Source organism: Vanessa cardui, chromosome 27 (genome assembly GCF_905220365.1).
Source record: "Vanessa cardui chromosome 27, ilVanCard2.1, whole genome shotgun sequence".
In the NCBI taxonomy this organism is placed as follows: Eukaryota; Metazoa; Arthropoda; class Insecta; order Lepidoptera; family Nymphalidae; genus Vanessa; species Vanessa cardui.
Genome location: NC_061149.1, coordinates 1,910,742 through 1,927,188, shown reverse-complemented (window position 1 = coordinate 1,927,188; position 16,447 = coordinate 1,910,742). Strand labels below are relative to the sequence as shown.

Here is a 16,447-nt window from a genome sequence, read left to right as displayed (position 1 = left end):
ACTCGTCACTACATAGCGGGTTGGAAAAATAATCTAGTAACTGACAGAAATATCACCTAGTTTATAATCATACTAATAACGGGAAAAAGCCGATGGGTTCGGAAAATGGTGTTTCACCCAGACCTGAGAAGAACCGGCGAAAGAAACTGTTCAATTCGGTCCGAAAAGAAATCAAATGCGGTTCATTGGCTTGGTCGTTAAAGAGCGTCAGACCGACAGACACACACTCACACACTTTCACATTTACAACATTAAGTATAGAAGTACCTATACTTAGATAAAAATTAAAGGAATACTTGGTGGAAGGGCTTTTCTATTCTATTCTATTCTACAGTATTTTCTTTTAATATGAGGTCGTGTACTGTGTTCAGGAACGTCGGACATAAACATCCTAATTTGGATCCTAGCGTAGAAAGATATACCTACTGTTGGAATAAACAAGCAACATCTGCGTCAAGTCACACAACTTCCCTTAAAAAAAATAAAAAAGGCGGGAGTTTCGTGGCTGACACATTGAGATCGCGAATTTAATTATTACAGTGTAATGTGATTGTTAATAGTTATTTGTGTTGTATACTAAATGTTTTTGTTTTGTGGTAGATTGATTGTTATTTTAAATTAAAGATAATTATTTTAGAGGTTAGACTACTTTCTACTTATGGTTCTAAAAATACTGTAACATAATGCATTAAACTTACTTATTGATTGTCAAATTAAACACTATCAACATTTCGAATTTCTTTTTTTAATTTGTGTTACAAGAAATTCGTCTGTGGCCATGAAATGACGCCTCTTTTCATCAAATATCAACAGTCCTAATATATACTCAAGCTGTCGTTAAGCTACGATATAATATCATTAATAATACAAATCATTAATTAAAACTTCTTAGTAATTTTCCCGGCCGAGAGAGATTATTATTAGTTTTCTATGTTGTCTTGGGTCTGGGTGTTTGTGGTGCCGTCGTTACTTCTGATTTTCCATAACAAAAGTGATTTAGCTACTTAAATTGGGATCAGAGTAATGTGTGACTTGTCTCATATTTATTATTAATTTTCTATACATTTATTAACATAAGAATTAATAATTATAAACACCTTACTATATACAAATATGAATTAAAACTAGTTACTGTGTAAATCTTGACCGCGTGCAATGGTGGCAAGAATGCTAGCAGCATTTCCCCGTTGAATCGCAATTCCGATCCTCTGGGCAAACGAACCAGCCCTCCTGTCACCAGTGGAGGTAATGAGGCGAGGTGTTATACTTTTAATGAAACTTTTTGCACCACTACTCCAAGGGCCAAGCGTTTCACTATCAAGTGACTAGGGTATAAGTATTATCTTTTTATTTCAATTCTAAATTCCCATAAATTAAATTTTTGTCGCAGATTCATTAATGAATATAACCGACCAATGATATCTCGTCATTTCGCTGTTAAATATTGTTTATTTGGGTTGAAAGTTTGTAAGGAAGTCCGCCATTGTTAAATTAGAAACGCGAAATGTTATATTTGGAACCCTGATTGAGGATGAATGTATACGTATTTAAGCGTTTTTTTTCTACCATTGAGTCGAGATGGCCCAGTGGTTAAAACGCGTGCATCTTAACCGATGATTGCGGGTTCAAATCCAGGCAAGCACCGCTGATTCATGTGCTTAATTTGTCTTTATCATCTCGTGCTCAGCGGTGAAGGAAAACATCGTGAGGAAACCTGCATGTGACAAATGTCATAGAAATTCTGCCTCATGTGTATTCCACCAACCCGCATTGGAACAGCGTGCTGGAATATGTTCCAAACCTTCTCCTCAAAGGGAGAGGAGGCCTTTAGCCCAGCAGTGGGAATTTACAGGCTGTTGTTGTTGTTTCTACCATTAATGAGGAAATATACATGTCTGTGGGATATGATCTTAAATTAACGTAATATTTTAAGTTAATCTGTAAATATATTTAACTTGCTCGAGCAAGGCCGTGGGATACAGCTAGTACACTTACAATAGGTTTTGTAAAGCTTTGTTAACCTATTTGAATTATAATTGAAGGCCCTTGATCCCTAAACGACATGCTCTCTTTAATAAGAACTGCCTTTGTGTTGAAAAGAAAAATGAAGCTTTAGAGGAAATCAAAATATAGGTACATATTTTATTCAAATATGCTGTTACAAGCACTTTTGAATCGTCATTTAACAACTAAATACTTATGTATTATGTGAAGCTGGCCGGTTCGGAAAGTAGATTCTACCGAAAAGAACCAACAAGAAACTCAGTGGTTACTCTTTTTCAACATTTAAATGTAAAAACATTTACTTGGTTAGGGCTTTGAGAAAGGCTATTTAAGTAGGTACCACACAGTCACCAAATATGCTGTCGCCAAATAACAGTACTTGGTATTGTTGTGTCCCGGTTTGAAGGGTGAGTGAGCCAGTGTAACTACAGGCACAAGGGACATAGCATCTTAGTTCCCAAGGTTGGTGGCGCATTGACGATATAAGGAATAATTAATATTTCTGTCAGCATCATTGTCTATGGGTGATGGTGACCACTTACCATCAGGTGTCCCATATGCTCGTCCGCCAACATATTCTATAAAAAACCTACAATTTTCCGAGATTTTTCGGTTTTCCCTGCATTTTGTATCTGTATTTGGATTCTACGATATTCCGAAACCGCAGTCCGATTCTGTAATAGATCGCATCGCATCTCACTCGTAAAATTTGGACAAACGACTTATACTCTATTCCAAAGATAACAGAAAAAGTTAAATAAACAACATTTGGCGGCAAATTGACGCGATACCATTCGTCGAGAGCTCGATTAATCTATGATATTGTCTGTGGATTTGCTTAAAATGACGTTTTGTTGTTGACGAAACTGTTATCGTAATTTTGGAAGTGAAATTACAGCCTAAATATGGTTAAGTGTACTAATGTCGTATTATAAATAAAGATATATTAATCAACTGAGCTGAGATGTCTCAGTGCAACGCGTGCATCTTAACCGATGATTTCGGGTTCAAACCTAAGCAAGCACCGCTATATGTGTACTTAATTTGTGTTTATAATTCATCTCGTGCTCGGCGGTGAAGGAAAACATCGTGAGGAAACAAACCCGCATGTGTCTTATTTCATCGAAATTCTGCGACATGTGCATTCCACCAACCCGCATTGGAACAGCGTGGAATATGTATTTTTTGGCATATGTTCCAAACCCTCTCCTTAATGGAAGAGGCCTTAGCCCAGCAGTGGGTAATTTACAGGCTTTTACTTCACTTTTATTTACTTTAATCATAATCTCTTAGTAGTGCACAATACAGCTGAGTTATTAGCGAATCGTATGAAATAGGTACGTAAATCTTTTTCCTTACATTCGAATAGATTCGGTGAGACGCCATTTTGATACGTAAGGCCATAAATTTTATAGTCAATATCGCTTGTTACATTTAATTTCACGGTCTTTTTATGTCAGTTTAGAGTTCTTACATTAACGCTTGACATTTAAAGGTACTCTCAAAAGTTGACAGTTTTTTTTTTATTTATCTATACCAGTAATTAAGCCCGATACATACAGGCTGAATGACAGCAACGGTGTTATAAATTCCGAAGCTGCAATTGGCTGCTGACTTTTCTTGAATAACTTGTGATTGGTCAATTGGTTTTATTTTTTTTTTAATAATTTGTATTAAAATAATTACAAAATAAAAATCTGTTTTTTTTTTTTTATATTAATTTGTCAAGTATTTTCAGGTACTATGTTTAATCAAATTGTTTATAAAAATGTGTCTGTTTATAATAACATAAGTAGTTCGGAAGCAGACCTTGTTACATAGTTACAGTAGGTAAAAAATATATTGTTCATCCGAGGAGTAATTAAGCGTTACTTTTATTAAAACAACAGAAATGTTCAGTCGAGTGTAATTTACATCCCATTGGTTTATGAGTTAGAGAATAGTTATGTGAAGCTATTTTACACACTAAAGTAAATAAATATATACTCGATTCCTATATTAAATATATATTTATTCCACTGGGCCCACGGGACACTGACCCATTGGGCCAAAACACATTGACACGGCAGTTGTAGGCTGCCGTTGAGGATATGCCCGGGCAAGGCGGTACGCCTCGAGGCCATACCCCGCTTGACCTAGACCAAGCTGGATGAACCAACACACACACGCTCTATTCCAAGTGTAACAGGAGAAAAGTCAAATACACAAGACAGTACAGAAGTCGTATAATATACATATCAAAATATGAGCATCAAATGTTGAAATATTTATTGTTTAATTGGAATTTAGATAAGTATTTATAAATTAAGCTGTACTCTTTAATAAATTAGAGGTCTGGAGTTTTTTTTTTAATTGGAAGTTTTGTAATTCAACAATAGATGGCGCGAGTTGTAACTAAAAATGATACTGAAAGCAACAATAACAGTTAAAGCTTTTAATAATACTAATATTTTCTAACGGGTTGTAATATAATAAAACTCCTTTCACATTTAAAACTTTATGAATTTATTTTGAAATTTAACAATATAAGAATTATAATACATATTTAAAAATAAAAAATAAAATACCTTTATTCAAATAATATCCATTTTAATATGTGATTTGTCACAATATAATACTTAAAAACAATATTTCACAATAAACACTAACTTCGGTATTTTAGGCAGCGGCCTTCGGCTTCATTTTAGGCGGTTTGATAATCGAACCAATGCTTTTTCTCTTCATCATGGCGGCCCGTTTTTTGGCGGGAGTTTGCATGCCTTTCGCCATCTTGCTTGCTTTCGATTTGACAACTTTCTCTTTTTTATTTTTAGATTTCTTCGTGACGTCTTTTTCTTTTTTATCTGTTGCTTCGTTTTTTGAGATTTCAACTTTCTTCGGCATTTTCTTTGCTACTTTTTTATTTTCATCGTTCGATTCAACTTTCTTTTTCGTTTTAGTTTTCTCCGGCTTTGATTTTTCTGTCTTTTCAGATTTCTTTTCTTTCTTTTTCTTCGTTTTCTCTAATTTATCTTTGCCGGCTGCCAGTTTAAATGAACCGGTGGCTCCAACGCCTTTGGTTTGTACTATAGTTCCGATTTCAACGCTTGCTTTTAAATATTTCTTGATTAAATAATTATTTTTCTCAACATCAACGTGATATTTCTCTTCGAGGTATTTCTTAATGGCGTACAGTGATGTCCCTTTGCGACTTTTCAGATCGATCAAGGCTTGATTAATCATTTCCTTCGTACTTAACTTTTTTACTTCTTGCTTCTTTAAGATATCCGCTGTTGGACTTTTTGGTGCTTTTTTAAATGTTTTTTTCGGTAACGCCGATTGCATTTCGATGTCCGACCCATCTGACGACATCTTAAACGATTTATTGAATGCGACGAAACCGATTTCTTTGTTTGTTATCACTGAAGAAGAAACGAGCAATACTTTAACGAGAGCACCTTGCTAACAATTAAAATTGATACAAATTTGAGGGTAGGTGTGTATTTGGTATTGTCTCTTTTACACATAACTACTTGATACGAGTTTAAGTGAGACAGATAATAGAATCTATTTTTAAAAAGTAATTTACTTTTTATAGTACAATGATATTCTAATAAACAGATATGTTATACCCATACTAAACAATAGAAAAAAGTGTGTCGCGCCGGGGACCGTTTATTTTACATTTCGTTACAAGTAAAAAGGATAGCTTGATAAAAACAATAAGTAAAAGGGATAACTAGATGTTTTAATTACGCAAAACGTATTACTACGCAATTATGATGTATTATAACGTATTACTACGTAAAACGACTGAAGGCAAACGTCCCAATTAGGACGTTTTCTAGTCTTCACTTTTTGAGCGTTAATGACATATCTGTTTACTAGAACATCATTGTTATACTAACAATAAATTCATTTCTAACGGAAACACTTAAGTTATGTATAAAACTTAAAAAAACTTGGTGTTAAGATCATTTTTAAAGTTATGTATATTTTGACATGTAGGGGAAGTAGCTCCTGAAAATCGTTTCTAAATAATGATGATGTCTTTAACCTAATATAGTCTGTATATACTTAAAAAACCCTTAATGTATATAGATGCACGACTTTTTTCCTGTAATTTAGACGCTAATTCATATTAATTTGCACATACTTTGTTATTATGTTTTATTCCATATTTTATCATCAGTAAATTTGATAGTTCTATTATAACCGTTAGTTAACGTTCTATTACTGAAAAACACATAAATAATAATTATTACAAATCTTCTTAAAAATCTTATAATTCTTGACACCAGAGGTTTTGTTGCGACTACGCCTACAATTATTTTAAATTCTCAAAACTCACAATTATGCACTTTGCTTGATAGAAAATGTGTTCCAAATTTAAAATGTAAATTAAACCGTTATTTAATTTTAACGCCTAATTAACGCTGGAAATAGTATTGGTTGATTTTCAAATAATCTATAGAACGACACAATTTAGATGTAGCATCGGCAAAATTCGTAAAACCGATGATATCCGAATTAAGTACGCTATCCCAAATTATCAATATTTATTTATTTTATGAATATGAACTTAACACAAAACTAAAAAATTGTAACATCATATGACCTAATATATTCGTCAATTTGACACGTCGATTTACATGCACTCGCTTTCTCGGGTTGAACTGACGCGTGAATCTAGAGCGACGAAAAGCGTCGAATGGCGCGATAGGGAACTGTTTCTATTGGTTGTATCAATCGGCAATAATCGGTTTCATTGAATTTTGGCGATGCTACATCTAAGTTGTGTCATACTATACCTACATAAGAGTAATTATACGTCTTTTATGTAATATTATTTAATTACTAACAACAACAACAACACCCTGTAAATTTCCACTGCTGGGCTGAAGGCCTCCTCTCCCTTTGAGGAGAAGGTTTGGAACATATTCCACCACGCTGTTCCAATGCGGGTTGGTGGAATGCACATTGGCAGAATTTCTATGAAGTTTGTCACATGCAGGTTTCATCACGATGTTTTCCTTCACCGCTGAGCATGAGATGAATTATAAAGACGAATTAAGCACATGAAACAGCGGTGCTTGCCTGGGTTTGAACCCGCAATCATAGGTTAAGATGCACGCGTTCTAACCACTGGGCCATCTCGACTCTTTTAATTACTAAAGTACTAAGTAATTTATTGTCAACCAATTCGAGTTTGAAGAGGTTGGTTGTTGGTGTCTTTGAATCAAGTTTCCTTCACACCAAATTTAATCAAATTCGGTTCAGCGGTTTGGTCGTGAAAGAGCGACAGATAGACAGAGTTACTTTCACATTTATAATATTAATATATATACAGATTATTATAGATTATTCTTTAAATATAGATGATAGAAATCCCTGGTGTTAATACCTGTTGACTTCCAAGCAGATTATATTAATTTAAATAGATAATTGTATTAACTTACATGACTTTGTATTTTTTAAATGTTGAAAAAGAGTAATTACTGTGTTTCTTGCCGGTTCTTCTCGGTAGAATCTACTTTCCGAACCGGTGATAGCTTCAACTTAATTGTGAAATAACGATTCAAAAGTGCTTGTAAAAGCCTACTTGAATAAAGTTTATTTTGATTTGATTTAAATCATTTGAATCAAATGAAACGGACACTAGCTTATTCATACCACATACTACGCTATTAAGGCGGGTAAAAATATAGCACGCTCAAAATTGGACCACAGAATTACAAATTGTTGCTGGTTAGCGGTAGAATAATTACTGAGTTTCACTACCTCGTTCAAAATCAAAATATACTTTATTCGAGTAGGCTTTTACAAGCAATTTTGAATCGTCATTTAACAACTACTGTATTAAGTGAAGCTACCACCGGTTCGGAAAGTAGTCTACCGAGAAGAACCGGCAAGAAACTCAGTTTTTACTCTTTTTCAACATTCACAGTCAGATAAATAGACTTTACTATTGCAGGTTCTTAAACGTTTTGAAGCAATTTAATAGTAACAGTCTGTATTTTTCCCACACCTAGGCTAAGAATTATCTTCTCCCTTTGAGGAGAAAGTTTGGAACATATTCCACCAAGCTGTTGTAATGCGGTTTAGTGGAATTCACGTGTGGCAGAATTACGATGAAATTAGGCACATGCAAGTTTCCTCACGATGTTTTCCTTCATCGCTCGAGATGAATTATAAACACAAATTACGCACGTGAATATTCAGTGGTGCTCGCCTGGATTATATTGTTTTTTAATTATGTTCCAAGCCCTCTCCTTAATGGGAGAGGAGGCCATTAGTCCAGCCGTGGGAAATTTACAGGCTGTTACTGTACTTTTACAATAATCCTGTCTGATTGAAGGGTATATACCTTCTTAGTTTTTAGTGTTGGTTATGTATTTGTTTATATTAGTGAATGATTTTAATTGTGCATTCTCGTACTGTTTAACTAGCTTCAAGGATCACAGCGCATCTGTTATCTGGAGCAAGGATTGAGCACCCCTAAGCTATTAATTATTATTATTATTTATTCTATTCTAGCGACCCGCCCGTACAGGTGTAATTTTCTTACATTATTACATCAGTAACCATTACTAATATTATAAATACGAAAGTAACTGACAAAGTCGAAAAAATCAACGTTCGAAATATCCAAAATACTATAAGTTTTAACGTAATCAATTACAAATTTGCCGCTAGTAGGCTATTCAATTTTTGCCGCCCCTACTGACTCTTGAAATTCGATACGTTAGTTTAGTTCACAATCATGTTGATAACATTTATTCTGAAATTGCAACTTTATGATTTGTGTTCTATCGTCATCATTACATCGGCTTTTTGCCGTTATTAGTATAATTATAAACTGGGTGATTTGATATTATATGATTTTTTTTAGTTCTCAAAGATAACAAATTTGGGCTAAATTTTCCGCCCCTCTAAATCTGCCGCCCTAGGCTCCAAACTTCGCCTATTGGTAAATCCGCCACTGAACGTAATCATTATCATATATAGTATAAAACAAAGCTTACCACTGTCTGTCCCTATGTATGCTCTGATTTTGAAAGTTAGATACGCAACGGATTTTGATGCATTTTTTTTAAATTTTGAATGAAATGGCTAGTTTTTTTGACAAATTTCATCGAAATGTCCTCCTTATAAAAGTATTTGTACAGGGTACAAATAGTAGGAATTCGGTTTAAATCTAGTTACTTAGGTACTAAAACAATAACATTTCATATAAATTCCCTAACAAGTTATTCTGATAAATTATCCGAAGTTATAAAATTGCTGGACCTGAATGTAGATTCTACACAGAACCGTTATACAGTATTTATATAGATATAAAATAATATTAATATAAATAATAATGTAAAAAACATCAGGAATTTTGTTTCAAGAATGGTAAATTTAAAGACTCGTGAACAAGACATTCGTAGATAATGTCGAAATATCGAGCGCCACCGAACAAAAATAAAAAACATGGTTAATATTCCGAAATTAATAACTTTAATTTTAATTTAGTTTTTATCGCACGTTTAAGATTATGTTCACATGTTTCTTATGACCAGTGACCATGATTACTCACGAAAATTACTTAAAATCTTTATTTAATTGTCATTCCGGATGTTTTTAAAAGATTAGACAAAATAGTACAAACAGGTAGTCGATATATAATTTCATCATAGTGTAGGTGACTCAAGTAGCCGAAAACTGGTTAAACTAAATTTAAACCGAATGTGCCCTTTTTCCAGTCCCCCTACATTTTACAACAACATTAGGTTAGGTAACTTTATTTTTTTTTTGTATAGATTGGCGGACGGGCACATGGGCCACCTTATGGTAAGTGGTCACCATCACTCATAGACAATGACGCTGTGAGAAAAATTGAGAGTTCGAGCTCAGGAAATAAAAAGCAACAGGTTTTATTTTAGAATAAGCGTAACTAGATTAAAATTTTACATAATTTAAACAAATTTATTTAAAAGACAACCGACGACTTTTTTATATTATAGGGGGCAAACGAGCAGGAGGCTCACCCGATGGAAAGTGACTACCACCGCCCATGGACATCTGCAACACCAAGGGGCTCGCAGGTGCGTTGCCGGCCTTTAAGGAAGGAGTACGCTCTTTTTTTTAAGATTCCGAAGTCGTATCAGTTCGGAAAAACCGCTGCCGAAAGCTGGTTCCACAGAGTGGTTTTGCGAGGTAGAAATGTCTTAAGAATCACATTGCTGTGGATTTTCGGACATCAAGGTGGTGCGGGTGAAATTTAAAATTTTGACTTGATGTCCGAAGGTGAAATTCAGCAGCCGGGATTAATCCGAACATTTCCCGTGAAAAATTCGGTAGAAGATGCAGAGTGATCTAACATCTTTGCGCAAAGCCAAAGGATCAAGCAGGTCGACAAGAGCTTGATCGTTGACAATTTGAGCTGCTCTGCGTTGCACACCCAGCTTTTTTATACCAATTTGGTTTTGAGTCCCAATGGACCGCGGAACTAAACGAGGCTATAATATCCACGCTAAGTATTCCGATACTAGCTGTGGCGTCTATCGGAATGTTCTGAAATCGTGGAGATACGACAAATGATAATTTTAAAGCAGTTAACGCACAAACTATAAATAAGGACTTGAATTCAGACACAAGTTTATTCCGCGGTTTTCTTAAAAGTTTTCCCGTGAAATGTTAGCACGGCTGGTGTATTTGGTGTTCACGCTACTGTCGTCTGCATAGCAGTGAAGGTTGAACCCCCAATACTAACACCCCCCCCCCTGCCTACAGCCATGGCACTGATTAATCTGATTTTGCCAGAAATCTACCTTGAGTAGGACACAAGTAATAATGGAAAAACAACTTATCACTGTACAGCGCCATCTATTGAGATATAGAGTAAAATAGGCAATGTACATTGAATAAATACATTTAAATCTATACTAAATACTAATATTATAAACGCGTAAGCAACTCTCTGCCTTTTCAAGCTTAAACCGCTTAATAGATTGAGATGAAATTTGTTATGGAGATAGTTTCAGCGCTAGAGAAGCGCTCTTTTTTAATTTCACCTTTAGAAGAGGTAAAATTGTGGGTGACGGTTTATATGCCGTAATGTTGCAGGGTCAGCATATAAAATATGTTATAATATTTATAATTCTATTGTAATAATCAACAGTAATGTACTAAATCAGTATATTTATATAAAAAACTGAAATGATTATTATTTATTATATAAGATGCAGCCCTTTTTGGAGGTTTAGTGTGATATAATATTAAATTAAACATATTAATCAACTAGCTATACCCGCCCGCTTCGCTGGGCATTAGTCGCAGAAAAATTAATTTTTAATTTTTCCTTCTTTGTATATTATATGCAGGACTAAAGAACTCAGTAACTTTATTTCTTTTTGAGTAAACATGGACGAGATTTAAAAAAAATAAACGTGGGAAAGAAATGTTTGAAATTTTTTTGTTTTTCTTAATTTAGGTTTTCAACGGATTTTGGAAGGATTTAAATACAGTAGAGCCTACTACCGATAGGTCATATAGGAATAAAAAAAGTTCGGTCGTATTTGGGTAAGGAGGATTACAGCATGGTCATGACGTCAGCAGCTTTTGAGTACCTTTTGTCAGTGCACAATGCACATATTGAGTATCACTACATAGTATAAAACAAAGTCGCTTTCTCTGCCCCTATGTACCTTTGTATGCCAAAATCTTTAAAACTACGCAACGGATTTTGATGCGGTTTTTTTAATATATACGAATGATTCGAGAGGAAGGTTTTTGTATATAATACATGGACAATATAGTAAAGAAACGCGGACAATTTTAGAAGTTTGATGTGATGTCGTAAATAAACAAATTCTGTAGTATATAAATTTAGTATCAGTATTGCACCCGTGTGAAGCCAGGGCGGGTTGCTAGTTGATCTTAAAAATTGTTTATTTAATTAAATGTTTTAGAAATAAAGGTTTTATTATATATATAAAAAAACTATGAAATATTTTATTGATTATTTAATTTCGTATAAAATCTTGCCTATGTACAGATTTTTACATAAATTCTTATTGTCTATTCTATTATATTTTGACATAGTGACTATGTTAACAAAAATGCACGCGTACTGAAAATAATTTGTAAACTTAATTCAATATTTTATAATTATGGTGGGTTAAACTAGTATTTAGTAATTCATTTTGTTTAATTGAAAAAAAAATATAAAAATTCACAACAATACAGACTAAAAATAAAAAAAAAACACAATTGATTTTTTTATACAATACAATTTGGGTTATAATTGATTTATCTACAAAATCTCTATAATAATTGTCTTATTAATTATAATTACACATTATTCTGATACAACTAATATATTATACATAGCGATTTTACATCACCATTAAATGTATTTTTTTTTCTAACCTTAAAAATATTTCGCGCCAATTTCATGATATACGTACAAATATTATATACATTTAGAATTAGAACACAAAACAGTAAAGATTATTAATGTATTATACAATGCCTTTCGATTTTGAGAGGCCATATTAAATAGGCACCATTTTTTTAATGTAAATCTAATTATTTCTACGTCTAGATAGACTGGCTGAAAACGCATCGTAAAATGGTACCACTCGTGTATAGTACGACACAACTTAGATGTAGCGTCGGCAAAATTCGTAAAACCGATCACATCCGAATTAAGTACGCTATCCCAAATTATCAATAATTATTTCTTATGTGAATATGATCTTTATACAAACGTAATAACTTGTAATATTTGACACGTCGATTTACATGCACTTGCTTTCTTGGGTTGAACTGACGCGAGAATCTATAGCGACGAATAGCGTCGAATGGCGCGGAAGGGAGCTGTTTCTATTGGTTGTGTAAATCGGCAGTAATCGGTTTTACTGAATTTACCGATCTAAGTTGTGTAGTACTAAAGTTGTCGAATTTATTTTAGTTATTTCAAACTGCGACTCTATCTAGATATATCTAATGCTAACTACTACATTATAGGACATTTTGATAACAATTATTTGAAAAAAGTATGTATATACATATTACACAGACTATATGTACTCATATTATTTCTAAATAAGGATAATTAAAAAAATAAAATCATTATCTCATACAAAATGGAATATTGCTTCTGAGGTTGTAGGTTATAAAAGGTATCAGACGTACAGTCAGAGTAAGAAAACCTTCGTCAGTTTTCAAATTAATTCCTTTATCAAGTCTTAAGCTCTTAGTACCTTTTGTATCTAAACATCGAATCATTGCGACGCAATATGTCACTCTCGATCGGTAAAGCAGATTATCGCTCATACTGAGCACACGAAAGTAGATCTTAAGGTGACGAACCTTTTCTTACCCTGACTGTACATGTACATTTTTTCTAGTAGTTTTGAAACTTTTGAATCATAAGTGACATTGGCGAAATAATCTGTACCTTTATGGCACAAATAAAAAAAAATGTGAGTTTTGTATTTATTTAAATGTATATATTTTTAAAATGGCACTTAATTAAATAGACATTGGGAAGTTAGTTGGGGATTGTGTGAAGATAATATCTAGTAGTAGTATTCCTCTATACTCTATTCCAACCATAGACAAATGCCAAACAAACATCATTTTACAGCAAATTGACGCGATCTCATTGGTCGAGAGCTTTATTAATCTGTGATACTCATTGCGGATTGGAGAATGGCGTTTTGAATCTCGACGAAACTGTTATCGGAATTTTGGAAGTGAAATTAAAGTGGATGTAAGTTGTTAAGTGTATGTTGTATTATGAATAAATATATTTTGATTACAAACTCTTAGTCGCATGAAATACGTATACATATATAAAGGTATTTTAACTTTATTCCGACTTCAATAGGCTGTATAATGTTATTTATTAAAAAAGGTCAGCACTTATGTTTTAACATTTTTGTACACAACATGTAATTCTATATAAAAAAAAACTAAGCTATATAACTATTTGTTTAATATATTTAAAGTTATAAACATTTTTTTATATATAAAAATACTCGTTATATAAAAAGCATTTTTGCTTTACAATTAATATTTCATCAACAATAACCCTCCCACTATGGACTTAGAAAAACATCAATATTATTTTTAAAAATACATAAATTATAATTGAGAGCTGAGATGGCCCAGTGGTTAGAACGCGCGCATCTTAACCGATGATTGCGGGTTCAAACCCAGGCAACACCACTATATATATCTGCTTAATTTGTGTTTATAATTCATCTCGTGCTCGGCGGCGAAGGAACACATCGTGAGGAAACCTGCATGTGTCTAATTTCATCGAAATTCTGCCACATGTGCATTCCACCGCCGCATTGAAACAGCGTGGTGGAATATGTTCCAAACCCTCTCCTTAATGGAAGAGGAGGCCTTATCCCAGCAGTGGGTAATTTGTAGGCTGTAACTTTTTACTTTTTTTATATATTATAATTTAGTTATTTTTTAATGTTTGTTGAATATTGAAATGACTTGAAAATGAATAATATGATAACACAATATTGTTAATAGTATTGGGCTTTTAAAATGAAGCCGGAGGGTTAGCTAAAACAGAATGAGCAATTATAGAAAAGTGTTAATTAGAAATAGCATTCGTTTAATTGATTATCTTTATCATACATATAATAAATATTTACAATGTAAAAAATGAAAATTCAGCCCGTAATCATCCCATCGCTGGGCATAGACTTTTAGCAGAAGAATCAGTTGTTATATGGCTTTAAGCTTGCATCTTAAGAAAGGGTTCAAATCCATTTAAGTAATTCATTTAATGATAAAGGAAAACATTGTGAGGAAACCAGCATGTGTCTAATAGGCTTAGGTTATTTTTTAACGAAAGTTGAAAATAATACTTAGTTTTATTCAAAAATCCATAAATAAAATCCATTTTTTTAAATGTTTTTCACGTGACACAAAACGCTCCCGATTGGCCGGGCAATGATGAAGTCACATGCTCGTTAACCTTCTATATGTACCACAGATTAAAATACAGGCAAGTGACGTCACCCACCCCATTGAAGCGCCATATTGTCCAAGTAGCGTTTTCGCGGGCTATTTAAATATGGTATTTTCAATTTGATATTTGATTTACTGTCCTTAACCTCTACTAAATAATATGAAGTGGATTTTGGAAACCAGTCAAATAGCCTAAGCATGGAGCCGTATTGGAATAGCTTGGCGGGTTTAGCTCCAAATCTTAACCTCAAAGATTTTAGCCCAGCGCTGGGATATTTACAGACTGTTAATTTGGTTCATATATTTCATTACAGGTTGTAGAGATAGTATGGCAACGTTATCTAAATGCAGATTTTTTTAAAGATGTATTCCATCTAGAAGTAAAGTTTGGCTTGGAAAACATGAGGTAAAATGTTTTGTTATTTATATAATTAATCATAACATTAATTATAATCACATTATCAGAAGCGGTAATGCATCTGACTGTATTTTTAAATGTTGAAGAGTGACTACTGAGTTTCTTGCCGGTTCTTCTCGGTAGAGATTATACAGACGGCAAATTGGAACGTGGAATTAATATCTGTTGACTTCCAGGCAGGATGTATTATAGTACGACACAACTCAGATGTAGCATCGGCAAAATTCGTAAAACCGATCACATCCGAACTAAGTACGCCATCCCAAATTATCAATATTTATTTCTCACGCGAATATCTTCATACAAACGTAATAACTTGTAATATCATATGAACTAATACATTCGTCAATTTGACGCGTCGATTTACATGCACTTGCTTTCTCTGACGCGTAAATATAGTGATGAATAGCGTCGAATGGCGCGATAGGGAGCTATTTCTATTGGTTATGTAAATCGGCAGTAATCGGTTTTATTATCATTCCATTGCATTTTCCGATGCTACATCTAATTTGTGTCGTACAACACATACATATAAAATTGTATTTAACTAACATGATTGTATTCTTAAATGTTGAAGAGTAACTACTGAGTTTCTTGACGGTTCTTCTCTGTAGAATCTGCTTTCCGAACCGGTGGTAGCTTCACTTAATTGTTAAATGACGATTCAAAAGTGCTTGTAAATCAGAATAAAGTATATTTTGATTTGATTTGATTCTTATTAATCTATTTGAAATATATATATAATAATATCATTAAAAATATATCTTTAATTATGATTTAATGTATACAGGCTTAAATATTAGAGAATGCTATTTCCTTAACACTCAAATTTAACGTAATTACATATAGAGAGACAATTATTATAGCAATGCCAATGAGTTAGTAACAGTATTTAATCTAACAACACTTCTTAATGGTAGACTGGCATTGAAAATCCGACTGGCATTTGATCTCATATTGTCAAAACACTGCCATTACACTCTATATACTATTCTTATATGTATAATTACACTGCTTTGCATTTGCCAATCGTGCCAGTAAAATGCCAGTCACGTTTTA

The 16,447-nt window shown here is 33.3% G+C and overlaps 1 protein-coding gene across 1 annotated transcript; it reads right to left on the bottom strand.

Annotated features, from left to right (window-relative positions):
* Positions 1–4,662: 4,662 nt before the first annotated feature.
* LOC124540941 (histone H1.1, embryonic-like) lies at positions 4,663–5,355 on the bottom strand. Its single transcript, XM_047118715.1, has one exon. The coding sequence runs from the start codon at positions 5,353–5,355 to the stop codon at positions 4,663–4,665; it is 693 nt and encodes a 230-aa protein (XP_046974671.1).
* Positions 5,356–16,447: the final 11,092 nt, after the last annotated feature.